The following is a 14,808-nucleotide window of genomic DNA, read 5'->3' on the forward strand; positions in this document are numbered from 1 at the left end:
TGATGATGGAAATACAAACGTTATTCTACATTTATTATTCACTGACTGCCATCACCTGTAAGATAAATCTTTGTAAGGTAGAGATACAAAATACTCCAAACCCAACTAAAGAATGGAAAAATACAGCATGCCAAAGAGCACTAACCTGTATACTCAGAGAAGCCAACTGATGAATGGGATCTGTCCAGTTTGACCCAACCCCATCTTCCTCCGCTAAACCTCCACCAAACTGAATACTCTTAGCCACACCTTCTTGTCCTCATTTTCTTTTTGTATGTTATGCTCTTGGCTCCCCCCACCCCATGTTTGGTAGTTTCCTGCTTATTCTTCTTTAATATCTAGATTGTATGAGGCTGTCCCTCATACCCCAGACAAAATCTTTGGGCCTATCACATGCTGGAAACTAAAAAGAGCAGGGATATTTGTCAGTGCTTTTCACCAATGCAACCATCTAGAATAGTTCCTAGGACTTTATAGGTGCTGAATAAATATTTATTGAGTAAATGAATATTTCAATTGAATTAAAAACAATCTCATTAATTATCACATTGCATTCTGACTATTTCTGTAGGAAGACTGTGAGGCCATATTGACACTCAAATGTTGACCAGAGAGAGTATCCCCATGTGGTCAAGAGATAACTGTAGAATGAATGTGAGTAGAATTGTGGATCAATACATGGAAAGGTGGAACTCCAGATCAGCTTTGATATGACCATGTGTCAATAAAACTGGAAGAAAAGAAGGAGAAAAAGACATTTCTGCCAAGTAAATCCTTTGCAAAGCCTCTTAATTCAGTATTGGAGAACTCCCAGACTTATTGTTCTTATGAGTTTAGAGTTGTACCAGCTTGTAATAGTCCATGATATCTGACTGTTAAAATGTCAGGAATCTTGCAAACCAATTAATGGTTGTTAAACAATGCCATTATTAAAAATAACCTGAAATTTCATTCACTTGACACATTTTAAAGGCAACAAATATTCAAAACACATGATTTCCTCTTGCTTCACTGCATTTTATCATTACTATATTAATATATATGCTATCTAATTAATTATTATACATAATATTTGCCATACTATATATAAAATAGTGATATATTATATATGCTCTTGAGGTTATGTACATCTTATGGATCTGCATGGTAGGAATAGTATGTAATGTGAGACTACTCCCTATGTCTTCTCAATTCTGCATTCGCTGATGTCATGGTGGTAACTTGAAATCTACCATTGGGGGAATATGTACAGTGATCAATATTTGTTTGTTCCTAGTGATTTGGTAGTTAAATATTTACCAGTACACCACTGAATATCTTATTTCCAAGCATTATTTATCCATGGAAACCTTGGAGTGTGATGTGTCTGCACTACTTAAACAAAATTCCCCAACTGCTTTATGTGGTGAACATGTTGACCTCTCCTACTGAACCTAGGAAATATTGGTAGTCTGTGAAAGAAGGATGCTCTTTTAAGCAGTCTTGTGAAAGATAGAAATGTTTTAATGCTCTTTGCAAAATGAAACTGTCTTTAGGAGTTCTGTTCAGCTCTGCTACCTGTTAGTGATGCAGTAATTAAAAAAGGTGCATCAAGCATACTGCTTTGCCCCAAAGAGCAAAATCTCCTCATTAATATTTAACAACATTAACAGAAACTGGATGCCCCCAAGCTGTGGACATCTTCATTAATTTCTGCTAAATGTATATTAAAATCTCTCATACTGCCCAAACTTCTTCCTATCTCAGGCGTCTACATGATTTAGACAAATAAGCAGATCTAGCTGCTGCTCCAGCTTCCTGGGGAAAGGGGCGTAATGTGGACTTGTGAGGTTTGGACAGAATGCACCTGATTTGCCTCAGGGAAGTGTACTGCCAAGATTCTGCAAATACAAAAGCAATTTCCTCCAAGAAATAAGTCACCTTTGTGTCTTCCTTGATTATGAAAGTTAAACTTCTAAAAGTTTAAGGGAAAATTTGTTCATTTCCAGGAACCTGAATATCTTCCAAACCCATCCAGGAAAAAGTCTTAGATTCTGAAGAAGGAATGGCCAGGGCCATTCAAAAAGCCTCTGTAGGTCAGAGTCAGAAGGGACACTTATATATCTAGGTCCAATCCCTTCAGTTCATAGAGTGAAAAGGAAAAACCTTTGTGGCCAAAGGGTGCACACAGCTGATAGGGGCAGATGGAGGTGATAATCGAGACTCCTGGAACTTGTTCTACATTAGCACAATCCTATGGGGCACCCTTTTAATCATTCATAGTCCTCAAGGATGATATTCTGAAACTCTTCGCTAACCACAAAGTAATGGTCTCTTCCAGACAAGCTGCAGGGCTTTCCGCGTCTCAGACTGTGCATAGCCCTATCAGAGCCTCCCTGACCCCTACTTACTTCACCCTCCCACCTGGCAGTAGAAATTCCAGGGCCACAGTTCCATAGGTGCCCCCGCCCCATCTTGAGAGGCAGGATACCATGGTGGCTTGAGATCAGGTAGATCTTGTCAGGCACAATATAAATACTCAATAAAACAAAATCATCATGTATTAACAATTAACATCATCATAGTTTGACTACATAATAAGCTAAATGCAGTCATACAGGAAGACAGGCAGTTATCTACAAGCCATTTCAAAAATTGTTTGTCTTACCCAACAATCATCCTTCAAACATTTTTACTCATCTAATTTCACTCTATCCATCTGTCTTATCTCTCTCTTCACCAATACCCTTCTCCTATATCTACTCTGATTATGGCAGTCCTTTGTCCATTTCTCTGAAGGGCTATTTTCCTTGACTTACTCAGCAGCAAATTTACATAGCTCCACCACCACCTCCTCTATCAGATACAAGAAATGGAGGCACAGAGAAATAAATTCACTCAAGACAATGATTTTCTGACTCCAGAATCCTGAGTCTTAGTACGTTGAAGTGGCTGCCTTCCATGTATCTACCAGCATGGGGACAGACATAGAGCAAAGTTACCAAGTATTAATGCAGAAGACACACGGGAAGAAGTTTTGGGGCATTTCAGCACATAAATTTGGGTGAGTCTAAAATCCATTCAACCTTTAGTATTATGTATATGGATCACAAGTAAGCATTTTTCCTATCGTAGGCAAGTCAAAGTATAAACAAAATGATAATACTAAACTCTCCTTCCAGTAGTTGGCTGAGAAGTTTAAGTAGGCTCATTCATATAAAAGACTTGGTACAATACCTGATACACAGGAGGTGCTCAGTGAAAGCTACATTGAGTTAGCAGTTGGGTGTGGGGAAGAGATGAGGACTAGTCCCTGGATTCTCACTGAACAAGTGTATTTGAGCCTCCCAGAAGGTTACTCCTCTATAGAAAGCCCTCATGTTACTTCAGAGCAAGCCCCCTATGCTCTCTTTTCTTCTAACACCAACTAGACTCTAATGACCTTAATTTTCAGTGAGAATTAATTCCTGGCTCCTAACCAGAGCCATGATGAATGTTGCTGTGGAATAGTTCTGCAGAGTAAGATTGAGACTGGGGGGATTTGAGGTTCCTTGATTGAAGCATCAACATTTATAAATGTTCACATTTATTACTGACACCCACTCTGGTGAAAGTTGTGAAAGCCAGTAGTGTCCTGCAGGAAAATGCTTCTGAGACTATAAATTCCTTATTTTAAGCAGAGCAAGGTCACAGGTCAAAAGCTTCCCTATGTGAATCTAGGTTGTAGCCTTCAACACTTCCACCAAAATGAAGAGGTTCAATTCACCTTTCTCATCCTCCAACCCCTAAACTGACTAAAGTAGGTTATATCCTCTCCCTGCTGTCTCTGAGACTTAAACTTTGCCTGGACCATTCAAATGAGCAAGCCCTGATTTGGCTTAGGGAAACAACTAAATGGAATATACATGGTAATTGCTGGCCACTTGCGGTTCCTCAGTTAATAATACTTCCTGGTAGGGAGGACAATTGAGAAGGACACAAGGCTATAAAACTGTTGCCATGTATTCATTTCCAGCATTAGCACTCAAGACATAGACACAAATATTATTTGATGACAAAAACCATATTTTAAAACCAGCAACCATGCTTATTGAAACAGACTTAAAAACAAAACAAATTCAAACAGTCGATCCTATTATCTCCCCCCAAATGACTATAAATAATTCAGAATTTTCAGAAATCAAAAACTCCTTCTCCTATACTCAGAAATATTTAAAAAATACATTTTAGGCCATATGGCTTTTTTGTTATTATTTCTGATTATGACCACCAACCAGCATCAAACCTTGTCTGCCTGTTTACTCTGCGTCAGACTCAGTTTCTTCTACCTTCTTTTTAATATGTGCTTTGATTGACCATGGGGATATAAACATACAATATCTTACATATCGAAAAATCTACTAAGTCTTCTTGGAGACCATATACCTATTACAAGTCCAACACCAAAAGTCAAAACTACTTCAAGTGAAATTGTTTTAGACTTAATGAAACGTTTATATTAAACTCCATCTATAGTAATAAACCTTAGTCATTTGGAGATGAGATTTAATTTTATACTAAAAAAATGTTCCTTCTGAAACATAAAGTAAATCTCAAATAATAAGATGTGTTTGATTTCTGGAGAAATAGCAAGTGTAGAAGAGGATTTATTTAACCCTGCATCTGAACCCCAAATACTTCTCTCCCAGTTACATAACTATGATGAAGTAACTTACGGGCAAGATGCTCATCTTTTTTGTCACTGAAACGGCAATAGTAAAGATCCTGACATTATGGGGTCTTGGATCCAGATAGTAGCTCTACCAACACAAATCTGAGAAGCACAGAATGCTTTGCAAGAGCTGCCACTCCCCACTGCTTTGCTTAGAGATGGATTCTGACAATAGTCCATAAAGAAGGGGGACTATTCAGAAATACTTTAAGCAATGCCATTAGCATAAAATAAATGGATAATGCCCAAAGGTACTACTTTGAAGACAGTGCTTATTTGAATGTAGAAGCTCTGTTTTATTTGCTATAAATCCTATGGGGACCACTTAACCCTGGGGTACAAGATTCACAACAGTAGCAGCAGTTCCCATATGTTGCAGGCCTATACTGTACACCATTAGGCTAAATGCCTTATCTATATTAATGATCTATACTCATTTATTTATTAATTCATTTATTTCTCCCTAGAACCCAATAGGATACGTGTTATGTATTTTTATTTTGCAGCTAAGGAGGTGAAGGCACAGAAATTAAGAAAATTTCTTAAAGTTAAAAAACTGAATATCAGCAAAGGGATTTTTATCTAGACCAGTAAATGTTAATGGAATTACTGAAGGAAAAATATTTCCATTATAATTCTGTTGCTTCTGACTTGTGAAGCCTCCTAACAATGGGTGAGGGTCTGCTAAAGGTCAGAGAGAGACGGGAGAATCTGTAGTATGACATACTCAAAGGCAGTATGCCTCGATAGACTCAGTCTGCAGCAGGACAGAAGGCAATCTGAAATTTGTGTTCTGAATATTCAAGCTGACATAATTCTGAATGGACTACTGTACACCTTGCTATGACTATTTTGCTGGATTGTGGCTGATAATTAAAAATTATTCTCCTGGCTTCATTCACATGGTAGCTTGTAACTGTATTCCCAGCTACTTGGGCTGCAATGTTCAAGGTGAGCCCAGGTAAAATGTTCGCAAGATCCACATCTCAAAAAACAAGCTGAACATGGTGGTATGCACCTGTAAGCCTACTTATTCAAGAGGCAAGGTACAAGGATCATGGTTGGAGGCTGGCTTTGGCAAAAATGTAAGACCTTTTCAGAAAAATAACTAACACAAGAAAGGGCTGCAGACAAGTGGTAGAACATCTGCTTAGCAAAAGTGAGGCCCTAAATTCAAAGCTCAGTACTGCCAAAAAATTACTTTCCCAACCTTTTCTCCCAAAGGGGCAAAATTGCCATAGAAATGGTCTTACTATTGAAATTTAAATTCAAATGGAATTTAAATGTACTAAATGAATACATCACATTTTAATGAATCTCACTGAAGTCAAGCTTTTCACAGAATAAGTTCAAGGATGAAGAGCAGGTAGAGCACCCATTTGGCTTACAGTTATCAGTTATACTCCCAGTAGAAAGTGGGAAACAAAAGATGGCTTCCAGGAAAAGTCATAACTATCTGGATGAAATGAGGATGGAAGGAGGGGGGCTGCTGGTCAGGGGCAACTGCTCAGCAGCCACTTGGGTTCAGTCTGCAATTAAGCACTAGAGGAGTCCAAATGCAACACCATCATTGCTCCAGTCCTTCCCTGTTTATAGGCTGATGCTCAAGCTGTTAGCTGTGTCTTCTCACTGGGGTGAGCTATGAAAATAATCAAATTGACCTGCTTTTGACTTGGATTCAGAGGACGAATTCACCTACCTGGGATTAGCATGATACCAATATATTCCTAGAATTGGGAAGTTTTTGACTCTCTTAAAAGGAACAATATTCAGAATCGTGCTACACCTCTTTATCGAATGTTTACTATGGACTAGGTACTGGGAATTCAACAATGAGTAAAGTCAAAAGCAGTCACAGCACTTGCTTTCTACTGGGGAAAGAAAAGTGATAATAAAACATTCAAAAACATGATCACCTCATATGGTGATTAATACTAAGAACACGATAAAACAGAGTAATGTGCTAGAGAGTGCCAGGGTATAGGTGAGATTCGGCAGTCTCAGAAGACGTTTCTGAGAAGCTAATAATTTTGTTAAGAGATGAGTGTTTCAGAGGTGCCAACCATGCTGAGATTTGGGAAAATTCTTCCCTAGGAATGAACCTGGGCTAATTAAGGTAAAGGAAATGGTAGTGTGGCTTCAATACAGTGAATGAGAGAAGGACAGTAAGAAATTTAGACACAAAAGGATGTCAGGTCAAATGACCTACAAAGGAGCAAGCCAAGGAAAGAAAGAATATTTTAAGCAAGATAGGAAGCCACCAGAATATTTTTAGCATAGGATCACATGATATGATTTGGATTTTTAAAAATATAATTTTGGTGCTGTGAAGGGAATGGATTTTAAGGTGACAATGGAAGAGGTATAAAGAGAGTTAATAGGCTCTTGGAGTGATCCAGACAAATGTGGAGATGGGTGGAAGTGCTTATGGGTAGAGTGTATTTTGAAGGTAAAAACCCTAAGGACTCACTGATGGTCTGCGTCTGAGAATAAAGGAAAAAGAGACAAGCCCTCCTGGAATTTTTTATTTTAGCCACCGTGTAGACATCTGTGCATTCTTAACAAAGCTGTGTAGATAAGATAAACACATGTCTCTGTCCAAGAGGAGAGGGGTAAATATTTGGATATTTGGAATATAGCTCATATAGTTATGGGTAAGATTTAAATCTCAATAGGTGAGATTTAAAGTTATTCTTTGTCACTCTCAGCAGAGGGAGAATTATAGTCTTTAACACCTTATTAAATATTTCAAAATATCCAGGAGAGTCAAAAATTCTCAGTGCAAAGAAATGATCAACATTTGAAAAAATGGAAATACTAATTACCTTGATTTGATCATTACACAATGCATATGTATATAAATTATCATGTAGCTAAATGTAAACAAATATTACATATCAATTAAAATAAAAATAAAAGGAAATGATAATAGAGAGTTTGCATGGAAGCACAATTTAAGTGAACGTGGCTGAAGGTACCTGTGCAAGGCATAGCTCTCCAAGCTCCATCAGTGCCAGCCCAACCCCTCCGGGACTGTTCTACACAGCTACAGACTGATGATGTGAGAAATCTCCCTTGGGAATGCTGCTCAGCAAGAGCAATGATCTTTCTTGTGACAATGCCTCATCCTGTCCTCCTTTTAACTATGCAGACTTCCCAACTGGTCCAGTAACTAGGCCACAGACCCACCTCCTACCTCTGGGTCATGCCTTTCTCCACTAATCCCATCTTTACCCCCACCCCACAAATAAGTAAAAAGCTGGTTAGAAATTGTGATGATATGCCAAAGGACTCACCACTCGAAGTCCCAGTCAGCACAAACACAGGGTTCTGAAACCACCGACCCTGAGTAGTCTCGGCCCAGGGCACACTGAGCTCCTGGCTTGCGTTTCTTGAATATTTTCCTTTCTCCCATGACACAAGGCTCTCCCTTAGAGAGAAAGTCCATAGTGAGAGAGGCAGAAAAAAAAAAAACATAAGAAGTAAAATAAGCCAGCTTGTCAACAAGAATCATTGGCCTTTTCATTTTCTTTTTAAAAAGTCTCTCCACGGAGCAATCACATTCCCAGTAACTATCCAGGAGTTTCAAGAGCAGAAGTACTTATCTTTTACCACTGCACAAAAGGAATATTATGGGAGGATGTCCAATACCACCATATCCCATGATGTCTACATCAAATCCTATTTCTTGTCTACCTCTGTAGAGAATTCAAAGATGACAGGCATCCTCACAGACCATGCTACTGTCCCAGTGGCTTCAATAGCAAATCTAGAGGAAAGAAGCCTATTTCTTGCATATTTTTCTCATATCATTTGCCCAGTAAAACTGAAGTTGACACAAAAAGTTCCCTCTCTTCTGATAAATGATCATACTCAAGTCCTAAATCCTAGTCAAGGATAAAAAGAAGAAGAGAAGTTGATGTAAATTACATGAACCCAAAGGTTTGGAAGAATGCAGAAGCCTGCTGATATTGCAGAAACACTCAGCACTGCTAGACCCACTCACCCTATATCTTTTCTCATCAGTCTCTTTCTGAATGCTCTAGGGCTGGTTTGAGAACATGCTTTACCCCTCCACAATGGCAGGGCCAGTGAGCAAACTGTTGGAGACTTCCTAGCTGACTGGTGCACACTTCTCTTCAGATCAAGCTAAAACACAGGTTATTGTCATTCTGTCTCTTCCAGGCAGCTCAGTGAATTCAATGAGTACATTGAACCCCAGGGTGCAATCCCATGTTTTCTAAATATTATCCACTTCTGTGTGGCCTGAGGGTCTACAACCATTTCCCCCAAATCCATACCTACATCTTCAAATAGACTACTACCTTCTTCCCCCAAATAGTATGGCCCAGAGATGACTAAATCCAGCTTGCAGTAGCTCCTTCTAGAGGCCAGCTCTCTCTGTCATGGGTATACCTGATTGAGCAGGTGCCAGGTCTGATAGTCCTCTTTGGTGCAGCGCCGGCTGAAGATAGACTTGTAGTCCACTTTCACCAACTGCCATTCGGAGCGCAGGCTGAAGTGACCAAAAACTCTAAGTGTTTAGGAAAGAATGGAAAACAAAGCAGAGGAGACCCATAGTCAGTCAGTAGTGCACCAGACTGTGAGGAGTTGGAGGATTTCAGTGTACCCTGGACTTTTTTTTTGTTCTTCCAAAGTGACAAGAATCACTGTGCTCACAGTTTGACCCAGTTGGTGTTTCATTCACCAACTGGATTTAACATTAATCCAATGGATTAACATTAATCTTTTTTTAATTGAAAAGTAATATAGATTCTTTGTGGGAAACATTTAAAATATCAAAAGTACAGAGACAGAAAGTAATATACATAATAGTCAAAAATCCAACACCTAGATAAAATCAATGTCACATTTTAACACACAGCTCTCCCATTTCTCTTTAATGTAAGTACTGGTATTTTATCAATGTCTTCTGACAGAGACAGTTCCCTCATCTGTAAAGTGGAGAGAGATGGAGAGAGAGAGAATTAGGAGAGGGGGAATGGGTTAGCTGATCTAATATATGACCTTACCAATGCCAAAATCCTGTGACTATATCTAAGTATATTTTAGTTGAAATTCTACCTGCCTAACATGAATGCCCACTCTCCCTTCTTCCTTTTTCTAAAAACCAGTTTCATAAAAGGAACTCATATTTATGTATAGTGAGGAAACATACCATCTGTGTGACTTAGATAATCAATACTAACCTTTTCAAATCCCAGTAGTTGATAGCACTATAAATATGAGTGATCAATCATTTCTAGAAAATATAGAAAAAAGACTAATCATCCATACTTGACTCTGGTGGCATGTCTTACAATTACAATGCAAGACATCTATCACAGTGATGTACAGTGGAGACCAATCATGCTGGGAGCTTAAAACAACTGAAGTCTCTCAAGGAATTGGATGATGTCCATTTTAGCAAGACATAATTGCACTATCAGCCCTTAATTCTCCTCTGCTTACATTCAGATATTCTTTGGTGACAAACCAAGAGACTAACATTCCTCAAAGCACATTTCCTTCTACTATCTGAAAGATGAAAATGCTTACAGGAAGGATGAGCATTGACCTAAATTGTGAAATGGAGAAGAAATAGGATTGTTTTTGTAGATCATATGACTTAAAATACAACTCAGGAAATAACTTTGAATGTTAACAGGTACATTTTTTTCAAAAAAATTAGAGCTTTTTCTAAAATGTATTAAATAGACTTTGAGAAGGAAATTGAAGGATCTTTCTTTTAGCAAAACTGCATGGTCTTTGTATGAACCCTAGGTTAACATGGGGTGATAGAAGCTTGCGCCTAGAATTAGCCACATATGTGGCTGATAGTATGCAGAGCAGAGTGAACACTTAACTGTCTCTCTGCTAGATTCTATTTTCTAGCAGTTTTGCTAAACTCAGAGCATCCACTAAGGATTCAGAACTTTTAGTTCTGAATTTATTCAGAGTTCTCAAGTCAATCCATTTAAAAATCTTTAACAAAATAGACATCTCTTATCATAAATTTCTAGTTGTTTGAAGAAAGGAAAGTTAAATTGATAAGCTCATCAGTGAAAACAAAACAGTGGGAGAAGACCTTGACAAATGTCTCCTTCTCTATCTAGCCTATCAAAATCTTCCCACGTTCAAATGCTACTTCCTCTAGTAAGTAATCTGAGAAGCAGAATGCTAGTCATGCTAAATCAAACATTTCTGCCTACTCCAAATAGTTTAGCTATTTCATGCATCTCAAAATACACTATGTCAGATTAATCCCATTCATTTCTATGAAAAGATTACTAGGCAGACAGAAGAGGAAAATATGAGGCACATGATTTACTCGGATGTCACCAAGGTAGTTTATGGGGTCTGGCATGGCAATTTTGAAGAAAAAAATGAAAAACTATGAGTGAGGTGCTGTATGATGTGGCTGAATAGTGCCTAATTAAAGTATTAAAATCAGCCAGGAGGGAGGTGTCAGCAGTCAGCTGCAAGGTTCTGTTGTATGCTCTTTCTTGTTCATCATTTTTATTAATGACTTGAAGACAGGCAAACAATGGTCATCAATGGAAATTGAACTTTTTGATGACACAAAGTTGGAAGTAGCGGTCAATATGTTTAATGGCAGAATCAAGACCCAATCAGGTTTTGACAGTCTAGAGAAATAGATTGACTGAATTTAATAAGATGTGATGTCAGAGGGAGAAATGTCAAGCGTCCCTTCTACTAATGACATAAGTATTGAATAAAATAAACAACAGACTTGGTACAGCTCAGGTCAAATAATAATAATAGCAGTTTAAGAGTTTCCATATACAATATGATCAATACAACTGGACACTTCTGGGAGACCTAAAATACTTAAAATGATTTTGAAATGAATTAACAGAACTCTATACATTCTTTAGAGCAAAAGAAACAATCCCATTAGCCATTTCACAAAGAAAAATTGTGTTTAGTTTAGTATTTTAATATTAAGAAGGACATAGATTAAGCATCAATCTATGGTTCACATTTATACATATATATACATTATATATATGTATATATAATGTATATATATGTATATATACATATATACCATATATATACATTATATATATGGTGGGGGTGGAGGATATTGAATCTCCTGAAAATTATAAAAAATATATCTTTATTGGAACAGGTATATTTAGATATGGACAAATCCTATATTTTATTAGGTTACCTAAAGGAGTTCAAAGTTCCCAAGGTTTAAAGACCACTGGAAATAAGAGACTAAGATGTTCTACTGGGTTGAATAACAGCCTCCTGTAAGATATGACCATGTCCTGTTCTCTGGAGCTGTGAAAATGACCTCATTTGGTCTTTGCAGATGTAAGTAAATGAATCTTAAGATGAGGTCATCTTGCATTGTCAAGATTGGCCCTAAATCCAATGACAAGTATCATTGTAACATATACAAAGAAGAGAGACACGCAGTGAGAGGACCACGTGAAAACTGACATAGAAATTGGAGTTGTGTGGTCCTAAGGCAAGAAACACCTGGAGTAATCAGAAGTAAAAAAATTAGTGTTCCCCTAAAAATCCAAAAAAAGTATAGCTTTACTGACCTTTTGACTTTAGACTCCAGTCCCCAGAATTGTGAGATTATAAATATGTATTCTTTTAAGGCATCAATTTATGGTAATTTGTTACAGCAACTATAAGAAATTAGTACAGATAACAATATAATTCAGATGTACTTTTAATCTCTCTGTCCAAGAAGTAGTATAAGAACTAAGGTTGGTTAATATGAAGATGTCGTAGGAAGGGGCAAGGGAAGGAAGAGTAATAGATGGACATTCTAGGTATTTCTTAAGTGTGAAAATTCACAAAATGTGAGAGAACTTTCTAATACATGAAGTTGCTTACAAGGCAAGGGATACTCTGTGTAGTTTGTAACCAGAGAACTTCCAGCTAAAGCTTGATTGTTTCTCAGGATTGATATTGAATGGGGTACAAAGAGCATCCAGGTACACAGCTGAGTGGACTCTGAACCTCTAAGGATATCCTCCATATGGTCAGTTTTCCCAACTCTTTGGATGTCCATTTCTGAACTCAGAGTGTTCATTTCAGGACTGATCACAAGAATAGGGATCAGTCTAAACTTCGGAGAGAGTTCAGATTCTTTTGCAATCTTGGTAAGTAAATTCTTTTCATCTTTATTTCTTTGGCTTTTATCCCAGATTTTCATACATTCTTTTCTTCTTGGATCTTTCCCCAACCTGCAAATTGATACACTGATATTTTCACATGGGGGGATGCTGGTCTAACCTGCAAATTGATACACTGATATTTTCACATGGGAGGATGCTGGTCTGATTTTACACGAGGTTACTTTCATGTGGCAGATGAAAAACTATAATAACTTAAACACTGTTAGGATTATAAGGTTTATTCATTTTCTCAGTGGGCCCAAACTAAGATCAGGGGAACAAAATCCCTTAGCATCTTTCATACATTCGCATTCCCATCCTTCCATCCATCTTCAGTTCTAGGAAGACCATGGCCAATTGTGCCCTCACCACAGTAATGTGTTAGGGACTTGAAGGCATGGTCTCTTTTCTACAAGGACCTGGCTTCCTGCATGCTGTTCAATTTCATGTTTATTCACAGATTAGAGCTTTGGAAGCTGAAGAAATGAAAAATATAGTGAATGCAAGCAAGAGAAAGATAAGTAGAAGATCAAATAAGGACTAATTCATATTTAAGTATTTCTCTTCCATTTTTATAAATACGGATGAAACAGATGTTAAAATCCACAAGGAGATCTATGGAAGTGAGAACTGAACACAGAAATCAGGGTAATCATCAAGAGAATCTATCCATCATTTGGTTCTGATAATCACTGGAAACAGGCACTTGGTCCTGAATTAGGGAAAAGAAAGCCCAGACTGCTTCTAATGAATTATAATAAAAAGCAAACATCAAGTTCCAGAAAATAAACTTCACCATCTGGAAATATTCTAATGTTAAGGAACCCATGGTCAACAAAGTAGTACTCTTCATACTAGTAATATCTTTTTTGGAGAACAAAGTTGTTTGTGTACCAGTGGAAGATGAAATTAATTGAAGATGATTCTTTCCTAGTAGTTGAAAGAATTAAAGACATGGAGAGCCTGTTAAATATTGTCATGCAAGTTAGGATTAAAGTTAGATGTTTTAATCCTAGCACTTGGAAGCTGAGGCAGAAGGATTTCAAGTTTGAGGTTAGCCTGGGCTATATAGAAAACTTGAGGCCAGCCTGTGTTACATAGTGAGACCTTACCTCAACAACAGAAAGAGAGAAAAAGGAAGAAAGAAAGAGACTGAAAGAAAAAGAGGGAAGGAGGAAGGGAGAAAGGAAAGGAAGGAACAGTATGATTCCTAAGTGCTAATTTTTTTCAGAAGATCTTTGTTTTTTCTGGCAACAATGAGCTTTCTTTCTTCAGAAGCTCAAATGCTCCTATCATCAGAGGTTTTTCTAGAGGGCTTGTTAAGTATAGATTGTTCTACCCACAGTTTCTCACTAGTTCATTTGGGGTACCTAAGTATTTGCATTTCTCCTAAGTCCAATGTGATGCTTCTACTGTCCCCAAGATCACACTTGGAGTACTGCAACTCTAGACCACATATCCAGAACTTAATTTTCTTATATCATTGATCAAGTTTCTGTTAATCAATTAGAAATATTCCAAGGTTGGGACTCTTCTTGCACTTCTTTGTATCCTATAAGTAACAGTTCCTGTCAACAGTGGTTGTTTTTGGAAGAGAATGACTATTTGACCACTAAGGAACAAAAGAGGGTGAGGTTTAATTTTCATCTTTTGCAAAGAGAAACTGAGTCCTAGCTTGGCCAGTTTCACTATTACCAACAGTCCTACTTCCTTGCAATGACCAAGATAAACTATTTTGGCTCCTTCAGAAATTTATTCTCAGCCCCATTTCTCAACTTAAAGAAACACAATCACCAATATAATTAAAAACCCCCATCATGTGAGACAATGCATGTGAAAAATCTTCAAAACCTCCATTGACCACAAATGTTCACTTCCATCATTATCATTCTCATTGCTGGAATCCCCACTGACTCACTCGACCACTTCCTCATGCAGGGCTTTCAATAT

The 14,808-nt window shown here is 37.7% G+C and overlaps 1 protein-coding gene across 2 annotated transcripts in view; it reads right to left on the reverse strand.

Annotated features, from left to right (window-relative positions):
- Positions 1-14,808, reverse strand: part of Sorcs3 (sortilin related VPS10 domain containing receptor 3) — a 601,718-nt gene that overhangs the window by 43,518 nt on the left and 543,392 nt on the right. Inside the window, exons 15-16 of one of the 2 annotated variants that reach the window (XM_074078349.1) lie at positions 9,107-9,224; positions 7,987-8,120 (exon numbers count right to left, since the gene is read on the reverse strand). The exons of the other annotated variant lie outside the window; for it this stretch is intronic. Of the exons in view, the coding sequence (XP_073934450.1) occupies positions 7,987-8,120; positions 9,107-9,224 (252 nt within the window). The remainder of the gene's footprint in view (positions 1-7,986; positions 8,121-9,106; positions 9,225-14,808) is intronic. 2 annotated transcript variants of the gene reach the window in all.

Source organism: Castor canadensis, chromosome 7 (genome assembly GCF_047511655.1).
Source record: "Castor canadensis chromosome 7, mCasCan1.hap1v2, whole genome shotgun sequence".
Lineage (NCBI taxonomy): Eukaryota > Metazoa > Chordata > Mammalia > Rodentia > Castoridae > Castor > Castor canadensis.